Genomic DNA, 15,787 nt, shown 5'->3' with positions numbered 1-15,787 from the left:
AATAAATGAGTAATACCTATAAAATATAATTTGTAATTGTGCAGGCGAATGACCGCACCAAGGAGGATTTCTCATGCATACAACAACCACGACAACAAAATAATAACAATAATAATAACTACCAACAACAATAATAATAATTATGATGTAGTAAGAATTTTTTTGAACAAATGATGTAGCAAGATTTAAATTCTAAGAATTTTGATTGGGTGCTGCAACGTCTCGTTCTTCTCTGATTGGTTCAAAACATTAAAAGTCCAAGAAGGTCTTCCTTCTGAGAGAGAGAAGAGGAGGACTGCGACCCAAACACAACGGCAGGGGCAGACGCAGAAGGAGGCCAAGTTGGTGCTTTAACCTTGTACCCCACACGATGACTCCACCAATAACAATAAACAAAGTCAATCGGTCTTCCATTTTCCAAGGGAAAGGAGAAGGGGAGGGCATCGCCGAAATTACACGGGAGACTTTGGGCCAAAGCTTTTGCGTCCGCTGCCATAAGTAAACCAAAAACACAAACGCTCTCTCTCCCAAGCTGCTTTTGGCTTTTGGCATTGCAATTTTTGCACTCGTGCAAGCATGGCGAAGCAGCAAAAGCAGCTGGTTTTGCTAATATTATCGCTCTCCTTGCTCTCCTTTTGCTTTCATTCCTCACTTTCAGAGATCATTTTCGAAGAGCGCTTCGACGGTATATACCCACCCTTCCTCTTCTTCCACTTCCAACTATCGCTTCAATCTATCTACTTTTACATAATCATAAGTTTCTACTTGAGATTTTAGTTGTTTTTTTCTTCACTTTGCTAACTTTATTCTGGTTGCTGCTGAACTGAATGCTAAACTCTCAACCATCTGTCTCTCTCTCTCTCTCTCTGTCTGCTGTACAACACTTACATCTCCCATTTCCCAGTTTCACTAGCTCTCTTTCTGACTATGAGAAAATATCCATGATTTTCTTTTTCGTCGAAAAAATAACTAAATTTTTTGGGCCGCGTTAAGCTTGTAATAACTAACTTTTGTACAGTTAGTTGACTTGACTCTGTGTGTGCTTGAACATGTGTAAAAAAGTAACAAGACACACCAAGAATTGATCTTTCATTCCACCGGAAAATCAATCAGTTAATCTTGATTTGTTGTGGATCAGACGACGAATGGCGAAGCCGTTGGGTGACGTCTGCCTGGAAAAGCAGTGAAGGTAAAGCAGGTTCCTTTAAACACACAGCCGGAAAGTGGTCCGGTGACCACGATGATAGAGGTATCTTCTGATTACCCTTTATTGATTAATCACTGCTAGTTTCTTATTAATTATTATCTTATATTTTTATCTATTAAACTGTGATACTGGGGCGCCGTAAGCTGGTAATAACTTACTTAACAGTCAAGGTGGTTAAACCTGTGGTGTTGATTTATGATGGCATACGAAATCTTGCAGGAATTCAGACATCTAATGATGCCAAGCATTTTGCCATATCTGCAAAGATACCGGAGTTCAGCAACAGGAACAGGACGTTGGTCCTCCAGTACTCGATCAAGTTTGAGCAGGAAATTGAATGTGGTGGCGGTTACATAAAGCTTATCTCTGGATTTGTTAATCAGAAGAAATTCAGCGGGGACACTCCATACAGGTTAGAATTCTCCATTCTCCACGTCACGGGATGAAATGTTTCTAGGCACGTTCGTATGACCTAGTCCCTTCTTAGGAACACAATGTTGTAGAAAAGGACTTCGTACATGCACATTTTGTTTAGCTGTAGTTTTTCATATGATGAGAGTTTCGTATTAGTCAAATGCAGCCATATCGACTTGCCAGTGTATATATACCATACATGAATGGTGCCCAGGTTGTGTGGGGAGAAATTCTTTTTAGTTAATCAACCACATCCCATTCCACAACACTTGGTAGTCAGTTGCATGAAACAGGATCATGTTACTGTAGCAATTTGAAACTCGTGTCTTAATCAAAGGGCACCTTTTTAAAATTTAGGGGACTGAAATGCCACGATGAGGTTCCCCAAATTTCGTTGTATAGTTCATACTTTATACAGGGAATTTTCATTGGTATCTGATACCATGGAAATTGCCGACATATAAGAGCCCGGATTGCCTGTTTATATGATGTTCTTCCTTCCTCTCTTTTCCAAATTCTGAATGTTTGCCGGACTTTATTTTTGTAGTTTAATGTTTGGTCCCGATATTTGCGGCACGGACACAAAGAAGCTCCATGTCATAGTCTCCTACCAAGGCCAGAATTACCCCATCAAGAAGGATTTACAGTGTGAAACTGACAAGTTGACTCATTTCTACACGTTCATTCTGCGACCTGATGCAACTTATAGTGTCCTAATAGACAACCGTGAAAAGGATTCTGGAAGTATGTACACAGATTGGGATATTCTGCCTCCAAGAAAGATAAAAGATGTTACTGCAAAGAAGGTAGATAAACATGTTTATTCCGAAAGGAATTCTTACTATAAGATAATGTTTTCAAAACCCAGGAAATCCTGTGAGCAACCATTTCGTAGAAGAATTAAGTTATAAAATTTTAGTCTTTGTAATTTTTCATAATTAACTTAAAAGTATCATTTTTTGTCCATCATAGCCGGCTGACTGGGATCTTAGAGAATACATTGATGATCCCAATCACATCAAACCTGAGGTATGGGAACTTTGCCCCCTCTGCCTAATGCTTGTCTCTGAGACATATCTGTTCATTGGATGTATTATGTGCTACTATTGACGCATATCTTTGTATTGCAGGGTTATGATTCAATTCCGAGAGAAATTCCGGATCCAAAAGCAAAGAAGGTTAGTTGATTACTTACGGAGCTGTACTATATACGACATCTGTTTGGTTTTTTGATTTGGACTACTATTATACCCTTCTTTGTAATCTAAAATATTAGCTTCCCCTTTTTAGTTTGATTTAGTGTTTCCCTCTTGTGGTTTGATGCATTCATATGGCAAGATATGAAATTTAATCAAGCAGTTTTGTATTTTCCCGTCTTCTAATTAGCCCGAAGAATGGGATGATGAAGAGAACGGTCTGTGGAAAGCTCCAAAGATACCAAATCCAGCTTATAAAGGACCATGGAGACCCAAGGTCGGTACTGTAGGTTGATTAAGCTTTTGTGAGGTACCAGATAAAACCGGAGGTCAATTCTTTTTCGCAATATCAAATAACTTGATTTCTTCTGATATTTCAGAAAATCAAGAACCCAAATTACAAAGGGAAGTGGAAGATTCCTTGGATTGATAATCCAGGTAAGTTTAAATAGATGACTAAATAATTTATCTGTCTGTATTGATATGCATAATTACAAGAGCCATTCCTTTTTGTTCTCCTATGCAGAGTTTGAAGATGATCCTAATCTCTATGTGCTTAAGCCAATTAATTATGTTGGTGTCGAAGTTTGGCAGGTAGGACGTTTTCCATTTGCTAGAGGATCGTATGGTCATTCGTTCATTATGTTAATGGAGGTGAAATAATGCGATGCAGGTAAAGGCTGGTTCAGTTTTCGACAACATTTTAATTTGTGATGATCCTGATTATGCAAAACAAGTGGTCAAGGAAGTCTTCGCCAATAGAGAGGTAAGCCTCTTTTGACCGTTACTAGTATTTTCCAGTTCTTTGGCAAATAATTTATCATATGCATTTCTCTTATGGCGTTTCAGGCTGAAAAGGATGCCTTTGAAGAAGCAGAAAAAAGGAGGAAAGCACAGGAGGAAGAGGTTTGTGGCCGAAAGAAATGGTTTTTAGAATTTCTTGTCAGGGTTAGTTGAATTCCATTCATAAGTATTTTGAGCTCTGATCGTGCAGGAGGCTCAAAGAGCAAGAGAAGAGGGAGAAAGGAGGAGAAGAGAGAGGGGTTATGATCGAGGTCACCGAGACAGACATAGAGACAGATACCGAAGGGTGTGTATGATTCTTTTAAATAATTTGTTTACAACTTCCATCCAGTATAAATTTTTCTATGATCACATTTGCAATTAGAGGCATCCAAATCCTGTCATGCCTAACCAGTTAGTTCTCTGTGTCATGATATTCTCTTCCTAATGTTGAAAGAGGCCTCAAGTTTGAATCCCCCCTCCCTGTGATCCAATAATTGAACATGTCGTTGCAATCAGTTGACCTAGTCTCAGTGATTAAGTTGCAACTTGAATGTTTTTCTTGCCTACTTCTAACTTTGGGCGTTTTATTTTGCAGCACCGTAATTGGGATCACTATGATCATGTAAGCACCAATATTCATGCCCTCTATGTATCTCTCTATAAATAAACTCAAGATTTTATTGCACCTGTACAAATTTATTTACGGATTGGTCTGCGGTTGCAGGACGAGCTATGATTGGGTCTCCTCCGGCCTCCATCTTCCTCTTAGATTTCCGGTCATTTTTTTCTGTCTTCGTTTTCAAGAAATGCAGAGTCACTTTTTTTTTCTCAAGTTTTTTATGGCATTGTTTTACAATGTCCTTGTTCGTGTAAACTTTATTTCTGAATGTACGCATGGATAATGTATTTTGCATAAATACTCAAGTAGCAGCTGCCCGCCTCACAAGCCTGGCTTTGTTTCTCTGCATTTTTTCTTTCCTTTTCATTCTGCAGCTACCGAATATGCTAAAATCGTAACTAGAGTAAAACACAAAGGCAAGAATCGGGTAACTTAGACCTGGTTTGGTACTGAGGTGATTCTGAAAAAAGCTGCTATCAAAAAAAGCTGGGAGCTGTTTTTGTGTTTGGTAAACACTCAGCTTCAGTTTTTTTTCACAGTTTTGGATGAAAAAAAAGCCAAAAACAAGAAGCTGCAAAACCTAGCTTTGAAAAACCGGCTTTTTTTTCACATCTGTTTTACATACAAGTTTACCAAACACTCTAATACTGCTTTTTTTTTTTTTTTTCAAAAGCACTTTTACAAAAAAGTTTACCAAACACTCTGCTGCTTTGTTTCACAGCTGCTTATTCTCACAGCACAGCAGAAGCAGCTTTTTTTCAAAGCACAACAATACCAAACCAGCCCTTAGGAGTCCCATTATATTAAGTAAACGAGAGATTCTTATGGTCCCTGAACACAAGCTATGTGGTGTATGATTCCTTGAGTTTTAAGAGTTGACAATAGGGTTTACATGTCTCACTTCTAGGATTTACAAATAAAAAGCCAATCTTCGTTTTATAATTTGAGTGGAACATTAATCCTAAGTAAATATGCCATATAGGTTTAGGAAATTAGGATTATCCGACTTTCCAATTGATTTCATACTGTTACCTAGGAGAATCGTCACAATGGTATCTCGGTCAAATAACACAATATTATGTAGAATAAGATTAACACATGGCATCGTGTTCGCCGTGCTTACCAAGGAATTAATGGAGAGTCGCTTTCGTTACCTAGACTCTTGTTTAGGATTTGATTATTTCCTATACAGTTGATCATTTCCTTTCTTGTGATGCAAGTCTCTTTCCTTCCTCTTCTCTGCCATCTACGAATAAACCCTACCCAGCTCTATATAAATACATAACAATGAGAATGAGTTGTCTCCAAGTCTGTGCGGAGCCATGAGAAGAATTGATGATCTCCAAGACCGTTTATTGGTTGAAATCTGTTGTCGACTTCCTTGTAAATCCGTTCTCCAGTGCAAGTCCGTGTCCAACCGTTGGTTCACTCTTATCTCTGATCTTTCCTTCCCCGCTTCCTATGTCTCCAAAGTGATTGGCAAACACCAACTATCTGTACTCTTCTGTTCCATGATATGTTTACAAATTATCCTCATCCTCAGCCAGTATATAATTCTGAATTCCTTGCCATGTCCAAACTTCCAGGCCTTAAATCACGCGGGTTGTCCTTGAGTTTCCTCCCTTGTTCTCAAGATGCGCCTAAATGTGAAGACGGCGAGCCTGCACTTGTGTTAGGTGATGACGACAATGATGGTCCAGCTATTGTAGCCATGTACATTGACTTCGTTTTGTGCTGCACAATGGAGTATAAACATCGCGATTACAACATTTGCAATCCATACACCAAGCAATGGGTTGTTCTTCCTCCCGCCCCTCGATCCCACAAGACAGTAAAAGTGGGATTCATCTTTGATCCCTACTGTTTTAAAGGTACGAATACTACTGGTAGTAGTGACATGATGATTAATGCCGAGTACAGGTGCAGGGTGGTGCGAATTCCCTTCTGAGCAGTTTTACACCCTTTGAATTCAACGTGGAGATGTTCTCTTCTCAGACGGGTGAGTGGAAAGAGTTAAATCTTTAATGCCGAGTACTGGTTTCCATTCAGCTGCAAGTATGATCTACAATGGAATGTTGTAGTGGTCGGGTTGCGGCAACCACATTACCAACATCGATCATCAGAAATACTTTTGTCATTTCATTCCCGAGCCTAAAGATATGGTTGGAGAAGCAGCTGGAACTAGTAAGTGCCTGGGTGAGAGCCGGGGCAAGGTTATGGGGTTGTGCCAGTTGTTAAACCATCTAGGTGGAGATGGTCCATTAGGTATCGTTTGGTATGCAGATGGGACGGGACGGAACGGAATGAGACGGAACGGGACGGGACAGGACGGAACGGAGCGGAGCGGGAGCAAAGATGCCCTCGGATGGAAACAAGGAGGAAGAAGGAGACGGAGAGGTTATAATTTTGTGTTCCACGGATGTGGAACGAGTCGTTCCAGGGGGGTGAGGTGGAACGAAAATTCATCCAAAACTCGTCCCGTGGAACAGCCCGTTCCACCCGTTTTAGGCGCACCAAACGTGGGACGGAACACCTTGTCCCACTCTGTTCCGCCCCTTCCCACGTACCAAACGGTACCTTAGAGACATCTATTCGTCTTGAGTGTTTTGGAGTTGAAGAAAGAAGATGATCAAGTGAATGGACTGGAATGGTGTTTGATAGACAGGGTGTTGGCAAGAGGCCTTCCTCTATGAGCCTCCATGGTGGCCGACAACACTTCCTAAACTTCCGGCGCCACTGATAATTAGTAACTACTTTCAGGTTCCGAGCAATGCCAATTGTTTCTGCCAAATTCATGAAGTTACCAACAATGGTTACAGTTAATAGCTTGCAGTATCATTGTGACAGTTATTTCTTTACTTTCTATCAAGCGTCAATCAGCACAGTAAGTTAGGAAAATACCTGCACAATTCTCTACCATTCTAATCCCGAAATCTCCACCAATTCAACCTTCCAATATCTATTGCAAATTATAACAAAACTACTAAAAATTTACGACCTCGTGTTGGTCCCCATGGGATTAATACAATCAAAAGGTCGAACCTAAAATGTCATTTACTTGAGTTGCCGCCACATTGTTAAACAGAAATGAGCAAACCGACTATCTTCTTCGCACAGCGGAACTTGACCCACGCTGCATTGCAGCCGGCTGCTGAGCTTGGCCTGCTGGCTGACCAGCACCCTCCTCTGCCATGTTCATTGCTTGAGTAATCGCATTCATGACAATGAGCCCAAGAGGGATCAGGTACATCCACTGTTAACATTTATGTAAGGTCAAAAATTTATTTTTTCGATACTATGAACACAATTAACAGAAGAAAGCTATGATGACAATTAATTCTGTTGATACTCACATATTTAGCCCAAAACGACCTTTCTGGTGGTGGTACAATTTCACCTTCTCCTACCTCACCCCCAACCCCAAGAATCTCCTCAGCAAACACTGGAGCTCTGAGGAAACATTCAGCAATAAAATATTAACTTATAGGGCATTCACAAAGACCTGATGATCAACATAATGATTTTTCACCAAATAAAAACATAATGATAAAGCTATAAATATTATCAGATCAAATGCCAATTGCCGCATTTCTATCCATCCTTAGGAAACATCCGAAATGAACAGAATTGATATCAAATGCACTGGGAACTCTATAATAAGATTCGCCATTTTCCACTAACAGATGTTGAAATAATTAAAAACATTCTGTAAGAGTTTAAGAAACTAGATCAAGTCAGAATCTGAACATATATTGAAAAAAGAACAAATGCAAAAGAATCACCTTGGTGCCTGCTCACTATTCTTCAAAACTGTGTGAGAGTTAAACGACCATTTTCCAGGCTGAAAATACAAATAACAAAAGCCACTGGATTAAGGTAAGCTAATTCAACAAAACTATTTCCATCCTCAAAAATAGGGTTCATTGACAAAAAAACCAGGATGAAAAGGTTTGATCCTAACTTACAAGTTTCATTTGCCGAGGATATGGACATGCCCCAGGAGAACCATAATTAACTGCCAAGATGTTAATTCCATCCTGCAAAATAAATTTAATCAAAGATATTAATTCCAGATGATAAAAAGTTTTAACCAAGATTTTGTTCCATTTGCCTCTGGTTCTAATTTGAAAAGCATGCTGACTGGAGAACATTTTTAGAACTGTTCCTATTATGATTACAATGACTGATACAATAAAGAGTTTAGAAGTAAAACCAAAGGGTAACATGAAAAAACAACAGCCAAAGTTTAGAACTTGAACAAAGTTGAAAGTTACCGTGTGTATAACAAAATGCTCATCCAAACCCTCTCGTGGAAGACATCTCTGGATATTTTGAAACATTGTTAGTAAACCTGCAGCTTTACTTATCACATTTATATGCAACCATAAAACCATCAGAGAGATAGCATGTAGACCCAGATGCTGTTACAGTAGTAATTTATGATAGAAAGAAGTTCCTCTTACAGAAAAAAAAAAAAAAAAGTTACGGGAACTTCTTTTTCAAGCATAGTTTCTGATTGCAAATATCAACATGGTGCAAAGAAAACAATTAGAAAAATATACGATCAGCTGGAAATAATAGAAGAAAATCCTTGCTTAAGACTTGCCGCTTTTACTGACGAAATGACATAATCCCTCCCAGGAGGATTCAAGACGCTGGACGGCAATCTTATCCTATAGAAGTCATCTCCCTTCAGTAGCAGCTGCAAGAAAAACATCGTCATTTCAAGTTAAGACAGAAACCAATTTGAAATGGTAAAAGCAAAAAGGACCCAGGTTTAGGGGAGAAAGCTTACTGCAAACTTCTCCTTCTCCTCTTCTGTAAAGGCATTCCTCGAAAATCGCAGCTTTGTGAGAGTCTGTGACCAATAAAACCATGTTATAGTTAAGCTACATCGTAGGTTTCTACAAAGCTACATCGTAGGTTTCTACAAAGATAAAGTGATATACAAGGCCTGAGAGTGTGTTTAAGTAGGATATACTAAGCCTGACACCGTGTTCGTATAGGTGCTAAAGTTACTAGTGTAAATTAAAAATCTCAAGTTCATCATCATGTACTTGCATCAATTGCCTTGCACCTAAAGAATTTATCAACAATACATTCATTTCTTTTCGGTTTTCGCCTAAATTTCTATGCAACCAGTTTACATGAGAAACAAATCCAGTTCAAAGCATCGAATTCCGATCTCAAATCCTCAACCACCAGAACCCCAATTTAATGACAACCAAATCCAACCGCAAAACCTGCAGTTGAAAACTCTCTCATTCACACAAAAGTTTCCTCCTTTTCTGAGCAACCAAAACATACAAGAAAAAAACTAAAAAGAAGGAAGCAACCAACCTGACCACCGTGATTCCACGTCTTTAAGCGAGCACTGAAGGTGCCAGCCGGCGAGAAATCAGAGTCCCCAAAGGCGTGATGAAGCTGGAACTGGATCTTTGAGTCCGAATCCGGATCCGAAAACCTCTTCCGGGTCGGCGACGTAGTTGGTGATGCTGGCGGAGGCGTGGATTTGGTGTATGTGAGATCAGGAGACTTAGTGTGCAGCCCTCCTTCTAGACCGAACTCCTCGTCGTCCACCAAGAGCTCATCGGATTGGAAAGCTGCTGCTACTGTAATAGACAGCACGGCGGAGATTACGAAGATCGACCGCCACTGGGACGACTGAGAGGAGGGGAGAGACAGCGCCATCGAGTTTCAGTTGAAGTCTGTGACTTTTGTGAGGGGTGAGAGAGTGGGAAGAACAATAATAGGCCCAAAGAGTGAAAATCGTAATGGGGCTGGGCCGGACTGTAAATATATTAGTTTACGAGGGCATATCAGTAAAATAAATTTTAAAAACACAATCCAAGTCCTCTTTGGTATTCTTTTCCCCCAAACTCTCCAAATCCGAAACAAACGAGCCCTAATTTCTCTCTCTGATTAAAGCCAACACGCCAACTGAAGAATCCACCATTCCAAAGCTGTCGAGGACGACGACTGGAGAGGGAGTGTGAGCGGCCATGGACGCGCTGAGGAAGCAGCTCGACCAGCTCATGGGCGCCAACCGAAACGGCGACGTCCGGGAGGTCAACCGCAAGTATTACGATCGTGATGTGTGTCGCCTCTACTTGGTCGGCCTCTGCCCCCACGAGCTTTTCCAGTTAACGGTAAATTAAGCCCCTTGGCTTCTTTTGATTAGTAGCACAAGGCCTTTTGCCGTAATCGTCAACCTTGACGGCGTTTGTTGTTTTTCAGAAAATGGATATGGGTCCGTGCCCTAAGGTCCACTCTTTGCAGCTCAGGAAAGAGTATCCTTTTATGCAATTTCTTGCTTCAATTTCATTTAATAATTGATGTGCATTTGAAATTTTGAATGAACTGTTGTTGTTTACACATTTCGATGGTACCAGTAGGGAAGCTTAACTCTAACCCAGATACGAAGAAGTGAAAGCGAACGGGACTGATAACTATGACAGAGACCTGGAGGATGTCATAGATAGGCTCATTGTTGAGTGTGATAGGAAAATTACTAGAGCTCTTAAGCGCCTCGAGGATGACGATGCCAAGGCTGCTATTGCCATTTCTGTCTCTGAGGTTACTCAGGTGATCCATCATTCAATCTTTTTTCTTTATCTTTTCTTTGTATATAAGGTGAATGAATCTTATGATTGCCTATTTATTGATTGTTTTTGCAATTCCAGACACCAGAGATACTTGAGTTATCAAAGCAGATCAAGGAGAAGTTGAAAGAAGTTGATCAATATGGTAACCTTTATCTCCTTGCTCCGTAGCTTCCGATGTCTCTTTTGCTTTTATTATTATTCTTCTTTCCAGATTGCTATTTCAAAACAAGCATGCCCTTTCTTGGTTTGCTCGGATGTTGTGTGTGTGTGTGTGTGTGTTTATTAACAATACATAGATGCTTCTCATTGCTTTTTGAGATTGGTTAATGCGTTAATGTCAACGAGTCACTAATATGTATAAGTAAAGTTTGACATTTATACTACATTCCACGGTTCTTTTGACTGCCGATCTTATGTTTTCAAGCCCTTTGTTTTCAGTTTGTCTTTATTTACTGAAAGTTCAGTTTCTTGTATATTTTCAGTTCTTGAATATGTACTAGAAATTTTGTTTGGTGATTCAAATCTGCAGATCTTGAAGGCAAGACAGATCTTAAGATTCGGGCTCTGGAGATTGTAGAAGAACTCAGAGGCAATAGAGCAGATAAACAGGTACATAGTAGGTTCTTGGCAAATTTATTTGTGTACTCAGATGTCTTTTGCGCTGTTCCAGTATAGTATTCCCTGATGTGGTGGGCATCTTGACAAGATTGTCAGCACCTTAACTTATATATATATATATATATAATTATATATACATATTTATTTATTTTTCTGTTAATAGTCCACCTTAACTTATATATATATTTTTTCTGTTAATAGTCCACATTACTTTTGGACGCTTTCAATAAGGATCGGGCAGCTTTACCCCAACCCCTACCAAATCCACCTCCTTTGGCACCATTGCCTGTAGTTGTTCCTGATGCTCGAACACAGGAAATGATAAATGAAAAGTTGAAGAAGGCAGAGGACCTTGGTAAGTGAAAATAATACTCAAGTTTTCAGGATTATGGCCGTCATGTGGTTTATCAATTGAGAATACATATCTTTTCATTAAGTTCAGGGTAAGGACTTTGGTAATTTAACTAGTTAATGCTCTGATACATCTTGGGCTAGTTTCTGCTCTAAGAATCAGGTTATATATTGTCCCTAAAGTTCTTTAACATCTTCAGGTGAGCAAGGTATGGTTGATGAGGCACAAAAAGCACTGGAAGAGGCTGAAGCGCTGAAGAAGGTATGTTAGATAAGATAATAATCTTTTTGAGATGGTAGTTAAGTGGTTCACCTACTCTACCAACCTTTTAACATCATTCTTTTGTTCTGAGTTTTGCATTTTTTGTGTTCTTTTTTACTTCCTGTCAATGGCTGCCGAGTGACTTCATTCTTCTCTGTTTAGCTGCCTGCGAGACAAGAGCCTATCCTGGATTCCTCCAAGTACACTGCTGCTGATGTGCGAATTGTGAGTTCATGTTACTTTATATATTGTCATAGATGTCACTTTGGGCAATTGTGAGAAGTAGATTTTCATTTAATATCATGGTTGTACTTGTAAGCTTCTTGTTTTATTTTCTTTCAAGCAACTCTTAACTTGTTCATCTTGGTGTTTTTACAGACTGATCAAAAGCTACGCGTGTGTGATATCTGTGGAGCTTTTTTGAGCGTTTATGACAGGTAAAGGTTGATTTGTTAGTCGTGCTTGCTACTCTAGTTACTAGCTTTCCTAGGTACACAAAAATTGGTATTTGGGGTTTCAAGTGCTTCAGCTTTTGACCCTACGATTATGCCTCCTTGTCACCAGCAGGCTCTTGTGCCCAGTTTTACGAGGATAACTTTTGCAGCTAAAGAATGTGCGTCTATTTCTGTTTTACGTTTATAGATCATGCTATTCTTGGCTAGAAATTTAAAGGGAATCTGTACTGTACATGAACATGACCTGCTGGAGCTATTGCATTTCTAAATTGAATGAATATTCTGATTTTTTTTGTTGTGTTTTTCAGTGACCGTCGGCTAGCTGATCACTTTGGCGGGAAGCTTCATTTAGGCTATATGCAAATCCGTGAGAAGTTAGCAGAGCTGCAGGTAAAGATGATGTAAATATATGAATTTGTATTAGGTTGGTTTATTCCTTTTTATGTTGGGTAAAAAATGGGTGGATGAACTGAATTTGTACTGGATGGTGGAAACTGTTTCTGAGAAATATGTTTCTGCATTTTGGGAAAAGTAGATCAGGAAATATATTGTCATAGTATTACATTTTTATCTGCAGAATCTTTGGTTTTATTTAAGGTTGTATTCTGAAACTGTTGGTTCAGGTGCTATGGTATTATGTTTCAAATCTATAGAGATTCTCATAAATATGGTATCTGTGAGTATAAATTTTTCAACCATCTTTTTCACTGTTATATAATTATTGAATCTGAATCCAAGTCTTGCACTTGTCAAGATATCCTTAAAGATTACGAAGCATTTTGGGGAAAAAATTGTAATATTCCACAAGGATGTATTCATATCTTTTTGTTGTAGGATGTTTTCTGTCAGTGTCATCTTTGAGAAAGGTGCATGCATAACATATCGTGGTTATGAATTAGGAATGACCTTCCTTACTGTATCATGTACTGAGGCCACACTGTTTAAGTTCTGCTTTGATATTAGTAAGTTTACTACTGACGAAGTATTTTCCTTTTTGAAGAATTTTAGGAGTATGTTAGAACATAGCTTGTGTACCTTTGAGAGTGGGTACACAGTACACCCGTTTGGTTGTAGTCACTATCTATATTTGGCATTCCCTATAGTAATCAAATGAAAACTGTGGAAAAAGGGATGGTGTCTTTATCTAAGTGATTTTTAATCCACTGTGAAGAATTTTACATGTTGACTTTATTAGTAAGCATCCCCATTTTTTTGTTAATGCTGATCTTAAATGTTGCTTCCCAAATATGACCCTGTTTTATCTCTCCATCAAGAGATTTCGTATTTCGTGCCATCCTATTAACAAAAGGGTTGCCAATTGTACTTTCTTGGCTATTTATTTTTCAGGAAGAGAGAAACAAGAGTCGTAAGGTCGATAGGACTGATGATAGGAGGTACGTTCTCTCGTTCTGTTACTCATAAATTTTTATACATCATGTAATTTTTTACGTTAGGTTCTTATAATTACAATTCTTTTTTTCTTCTTCAATTATTTACCACGTAGATCAAAGGAGCGAAGTAAGGAACGTGACAAGGAATCAAGTAGGGATAGAGAACGCGGAGCTAGCCGCGACCGGGGTAGGGATCATGATCGTAGGAGCAGAGATCATGATAGGTACTATGATCGAGATCGCAGATATGATCGCGAGCGTGACAGAGATTCAGAGCGCTCCCGCAATTATGATTCAAGAAGTTGCCGCAGGTCACGGTCGCGGTCAAGGGAACATTCCAGGGATTATGATCGCCACAGGTGCGTACTCGTCCATGGTGGCTGATGTTTGAACAGTTCTGTTTATTTAACATGCTATTAGTTTTTTTGTTCTCAGAACTGTAATAACAAAGCACCAGAACACATGCAATACTTTCAGAACATATTTGTCCTATGTATTTTGTATTTGTGCTTGCAATTTTACGGAAAAGTGCTATGAGCTTTTTGTTTTTATTATTATTTTGAAAATAGGCCTAGTGTTTTAAGTGGTAGCCTATAACATGCCTTGACCAGCATTTGTATGAAAGAATTTCTGGCTTGTCAACCTGTATATATTCTCCTCCCATTTGTCATTTTTCTTGTCTTACCTGTTAAAATCATTGGTCTATTGGAGAGTTGCTACCTTTTATGGACCACAAGCCAAATTGGTAATTGATGACATTGCCTTATCCTGTATATGAATGGTGAACAAGTCAATGTGTATAAAAACTTGGATACCTTTTAGTGATCATTGTCTGATATAATATTTTGTTCTTCCAGGCGTTATGATCGGTACTAGGTGATCCTTGCCGTGGAGCATGTGGAGAAAAGGGCGTTTGTGTTCTTGTATAGGTCAGTTTTAAAACTCATGTACCAAGATAAAGTTACGGTTTTTCCATTTGTTTTTTGCTGGAATTGAGCTGTTTCTCCTGCGATGGGTTTAAGGACTGGTGCTTAGTTTTTCTCAACTTCGTGTTTAAGAGGTATGTTTGGGAGGTATGTTTTACTTTGTTTTTAAGATATTGCTACTTGCATGTTACTTAGATATTTGGCCATAGAGGAGAGTGATTTAAGTAGTCACTTGAGCTATCTTCAGTTTGACTTCAGTAAGAAAGGATGGGCTGGGTTCGAGCATCCATTAATCATCATTTAGTGTAATCCGTATGGAGTGATGGGGAAGGGTGGTGTAGGAACTTAACTTTACATGATAATCATAAATCCTTGGAAGGAAGAGGTTTAGGAGTGAAGTTCTCGTTGGCACAAAAATTGTCTTGTGCGGTTTGTGATACGGTTTTGTTATATCAGTGATCTTGTGCCGAAGCTTCTTGTGAACATTAAATGCGTCGGGGAATGGTAGTTACATGGTGTGGGCACCTGGTGATGTATAACCCATATCTTGCTTGAGGTGCTTTTGAAATTTCGTGTATAACGTTCTAGACCTATTCTTGAGGATGAAACCCCATTTGGGCAATGTTCTGGGAGCCCTTGTATTTTGTTTTATTGTTCAATAAGGGGCAAAACTCCTGGCACAACTCATTTCAAAAGCTTTAATATCTAGTGAAAAATAAAATAATATTTTAAGGAAAAACGTGGGTTATGAATGCATAAAGAATTATAAGTGAAAAATTCATGTAAGACTGTTATATTGTTGAGGATAGAATCTCGTTTTGGCGATGTCTTGAGCCCCACTACGAATTTTTCATTTATTTTGTAGCTTTCGGCTGATTAAAACTACATTTGTGGCTACCAATTCCAAATGTATTATGAGGTTTTTCTTAATGCTCAGGAAAATTTTTCGGGAAAATA

At 39.0% G+C, this 15,787-nt stretch overlaps 3 protein-coding genes across 3 annotated transcripts; 2 read left to right on the top strand and 1 right to left on the bottom strand.

Moving 5' to 3' along the window:
• The first annotated feature begins 427 nt into the window (after nt 1-427).
• LOC103932480 (calreticulin-3-like) lies at nt 428-4,570 on the top strand. The gene is made up of 14 exons (XM_009342102.2): nt 428-685; nt 1,139-1,249; nt 1,427-1,619; nt 2,169-2,427; nt 2,594-2,650; nt 2,752-2,799; nt 3,008-3,094; nt 3,198-3,255; nt 3,344-3,411; nt 3,491-3,583; nt 3,667-3,723; nt 3,812-3,907; nt 4,199-4,225; nt 4,328-4,570. The coding sequence occupies exons 1-14, from the start codon at nt 577-579 to the stop codon at nt 4,337-4,339; spliced, it is 1,275 nt and encodes a 424-aa protein (XP_009340377.2). The 5' UTR covers nt 428-576; the 3' UTR covers nt 4,340-4,570.
• A 2,447-nt stretch (nt 4,571-7,017) lies between these two features.
• On the bottom strand, nt 7,018-9,963 carry LOC103932465 (ER membrane protein complex subunit 10-like). Its single transcript, XM_009342086.3, has 8 exons — nt 9,563-9,963; nt 9,018-9,080; nt 8,829-8,924; nt 8,497-8,544; nt 8,188-8,259; nt 8,005-8,063; nt 7,576-7,672; nt 7,018-7,475 (listed from the first exon to the last, which is right to left on the bottom strand). The coding sequence occupies exons 1-8, from the start codon at nt 9,911-9,913 to the stop codon at nt 7,323-7,325; spliced, it is 939 nt and encodes a 312-aa protein (XP_009340361.2). The 5' UTR covers nt 9,914-9,963; the 3' UTR covers nt 7,018-7,322.
• A 125-nt stretch (nt 9,964-10,088) lies between these two features.
• LOC103951846 (putative RNA-binding protein Luc7-like 2) lies at nt 10,089-15,471 on the top strand. Its single transcript, XM_009363313.3, has 13 exons — nt 10,089-10,371; nt 10,460-10,512; nt 10,639-10,807; nt 10,906-10,969; nt 11,357-11,436; nt 11,647-11,800; nt 11,997-12,058; nt 12,221-12,283; nt 12,437-12,495; nt 12,822-12,903; nt 13,861-13,907; nt 14,018-14,263; nt 14,762-15,471. The coding sequence occupies exons 1-13, from the start codon at nt 10,225-10,227 to the stop codon at nt 14,778-14,780; spliced, it is 1,245 nt and encodes a 414-aa protein (XP_009361588.2). The 5' UTR covers nt 10,089-10,224; the 3' UTR covers nt 14,781-15,471.
• Nucleotides 15,472-15,787: the final 316 nt, after the last annotated feature.

The sequence above is a fragment of a genome, unplaced genomic scaffold, assembly GCF_019419815.1.
Source record: "Pyrus x bretschneideri cultivar Hongxiangsu unplaced genomic scaffold, Pyrus_bretschneideri_v1 Contig11, whole genome shotgun sequence".
NCBI classification, from domain to species: Eukaryota; Viridiplantae; Streptophyta; class Magnoliopsida; order Rosales; family Rosaceae; genus Pyrus; species Pyrus x bretschneideri.
This window is presented reverse-complemented; position numbering and strand designations above follow the sequence as displayed.

What these genes read in the sequence shown, in the direction of transcription:
- LOC103932480 (XM_009342102.2), top strand. Translation starts at nt 577, where the DNA reads ATGGCGAAGCAGCAAAAGCAGCTGGTTTTGCTAATATTATCGCTCTCC. An exon ending in CGGTGACCACGATGATAGAG is followed by an intron (nt 1,250 to 1,426) that starts GTATCTTCTGAT and finishes GAAATCTTGCAG; the next exon opens with GAATTCAGACATCTAATGAT. An exon ending in AAGGACCATGGAGACCCAAG is followed by an intron (nt 3,095 to 3,197) that starts GTCGGTACTGTA and finishes CTGATATTTCAG; the next exon opens with AAAATCAAGAACCCAAATTA.
- LOC103951846 (XM_009363313.3), top strand. Translation starts at nt 10,225, where the DNA reads ATGGACGCGCTGAGGAAGCAGCTCGACCAGCTCATGGGCGCCAACCGA. An exon ending in GCAATAGAGCAGATAAACAG is followed by an intron (nt 11,437 to 11,646) that starts GTACATAGTAGG and finishes TTCTGTTAATAG; the next exon opens with TCCACATTACTTTTGGACGC. An exon ending in CTGCTGCTGATGTGCGAATT is followed by an intron (nt 12,284 to 12,436) that starts GTGAGTTCATGT and finishes GTGTTTTTACAG; the next exon opens with ACTGATCAAAAGCTACGCGT.
- LOC103932465 (XM_009342086.3), bottom strand. Translation starts at nt 9,913, where the DNA reads ATGGCGCTGTCTCTCCCCTCCTCTCAGTCGTCCCAGTGGCGGTCGATC. An exon ending in TCATTTCGTCAGTAAAAGCG is followed by an intron (nt 8,545 to 8,828) that starts GCAAGTCTTAAG and finishes CAAAATATCCAG; the next exon opens with AGATGTCTTCCACGAGAGGG. An exon ending in AGCATTTTGTTATACACACG is followed by an intron (nt 8,260 to 8,496) that starts GTAACTTTCAAC and finishes TTTATTTTGCAG; the next exon opens with GATGGAATTAACATCTTGGC.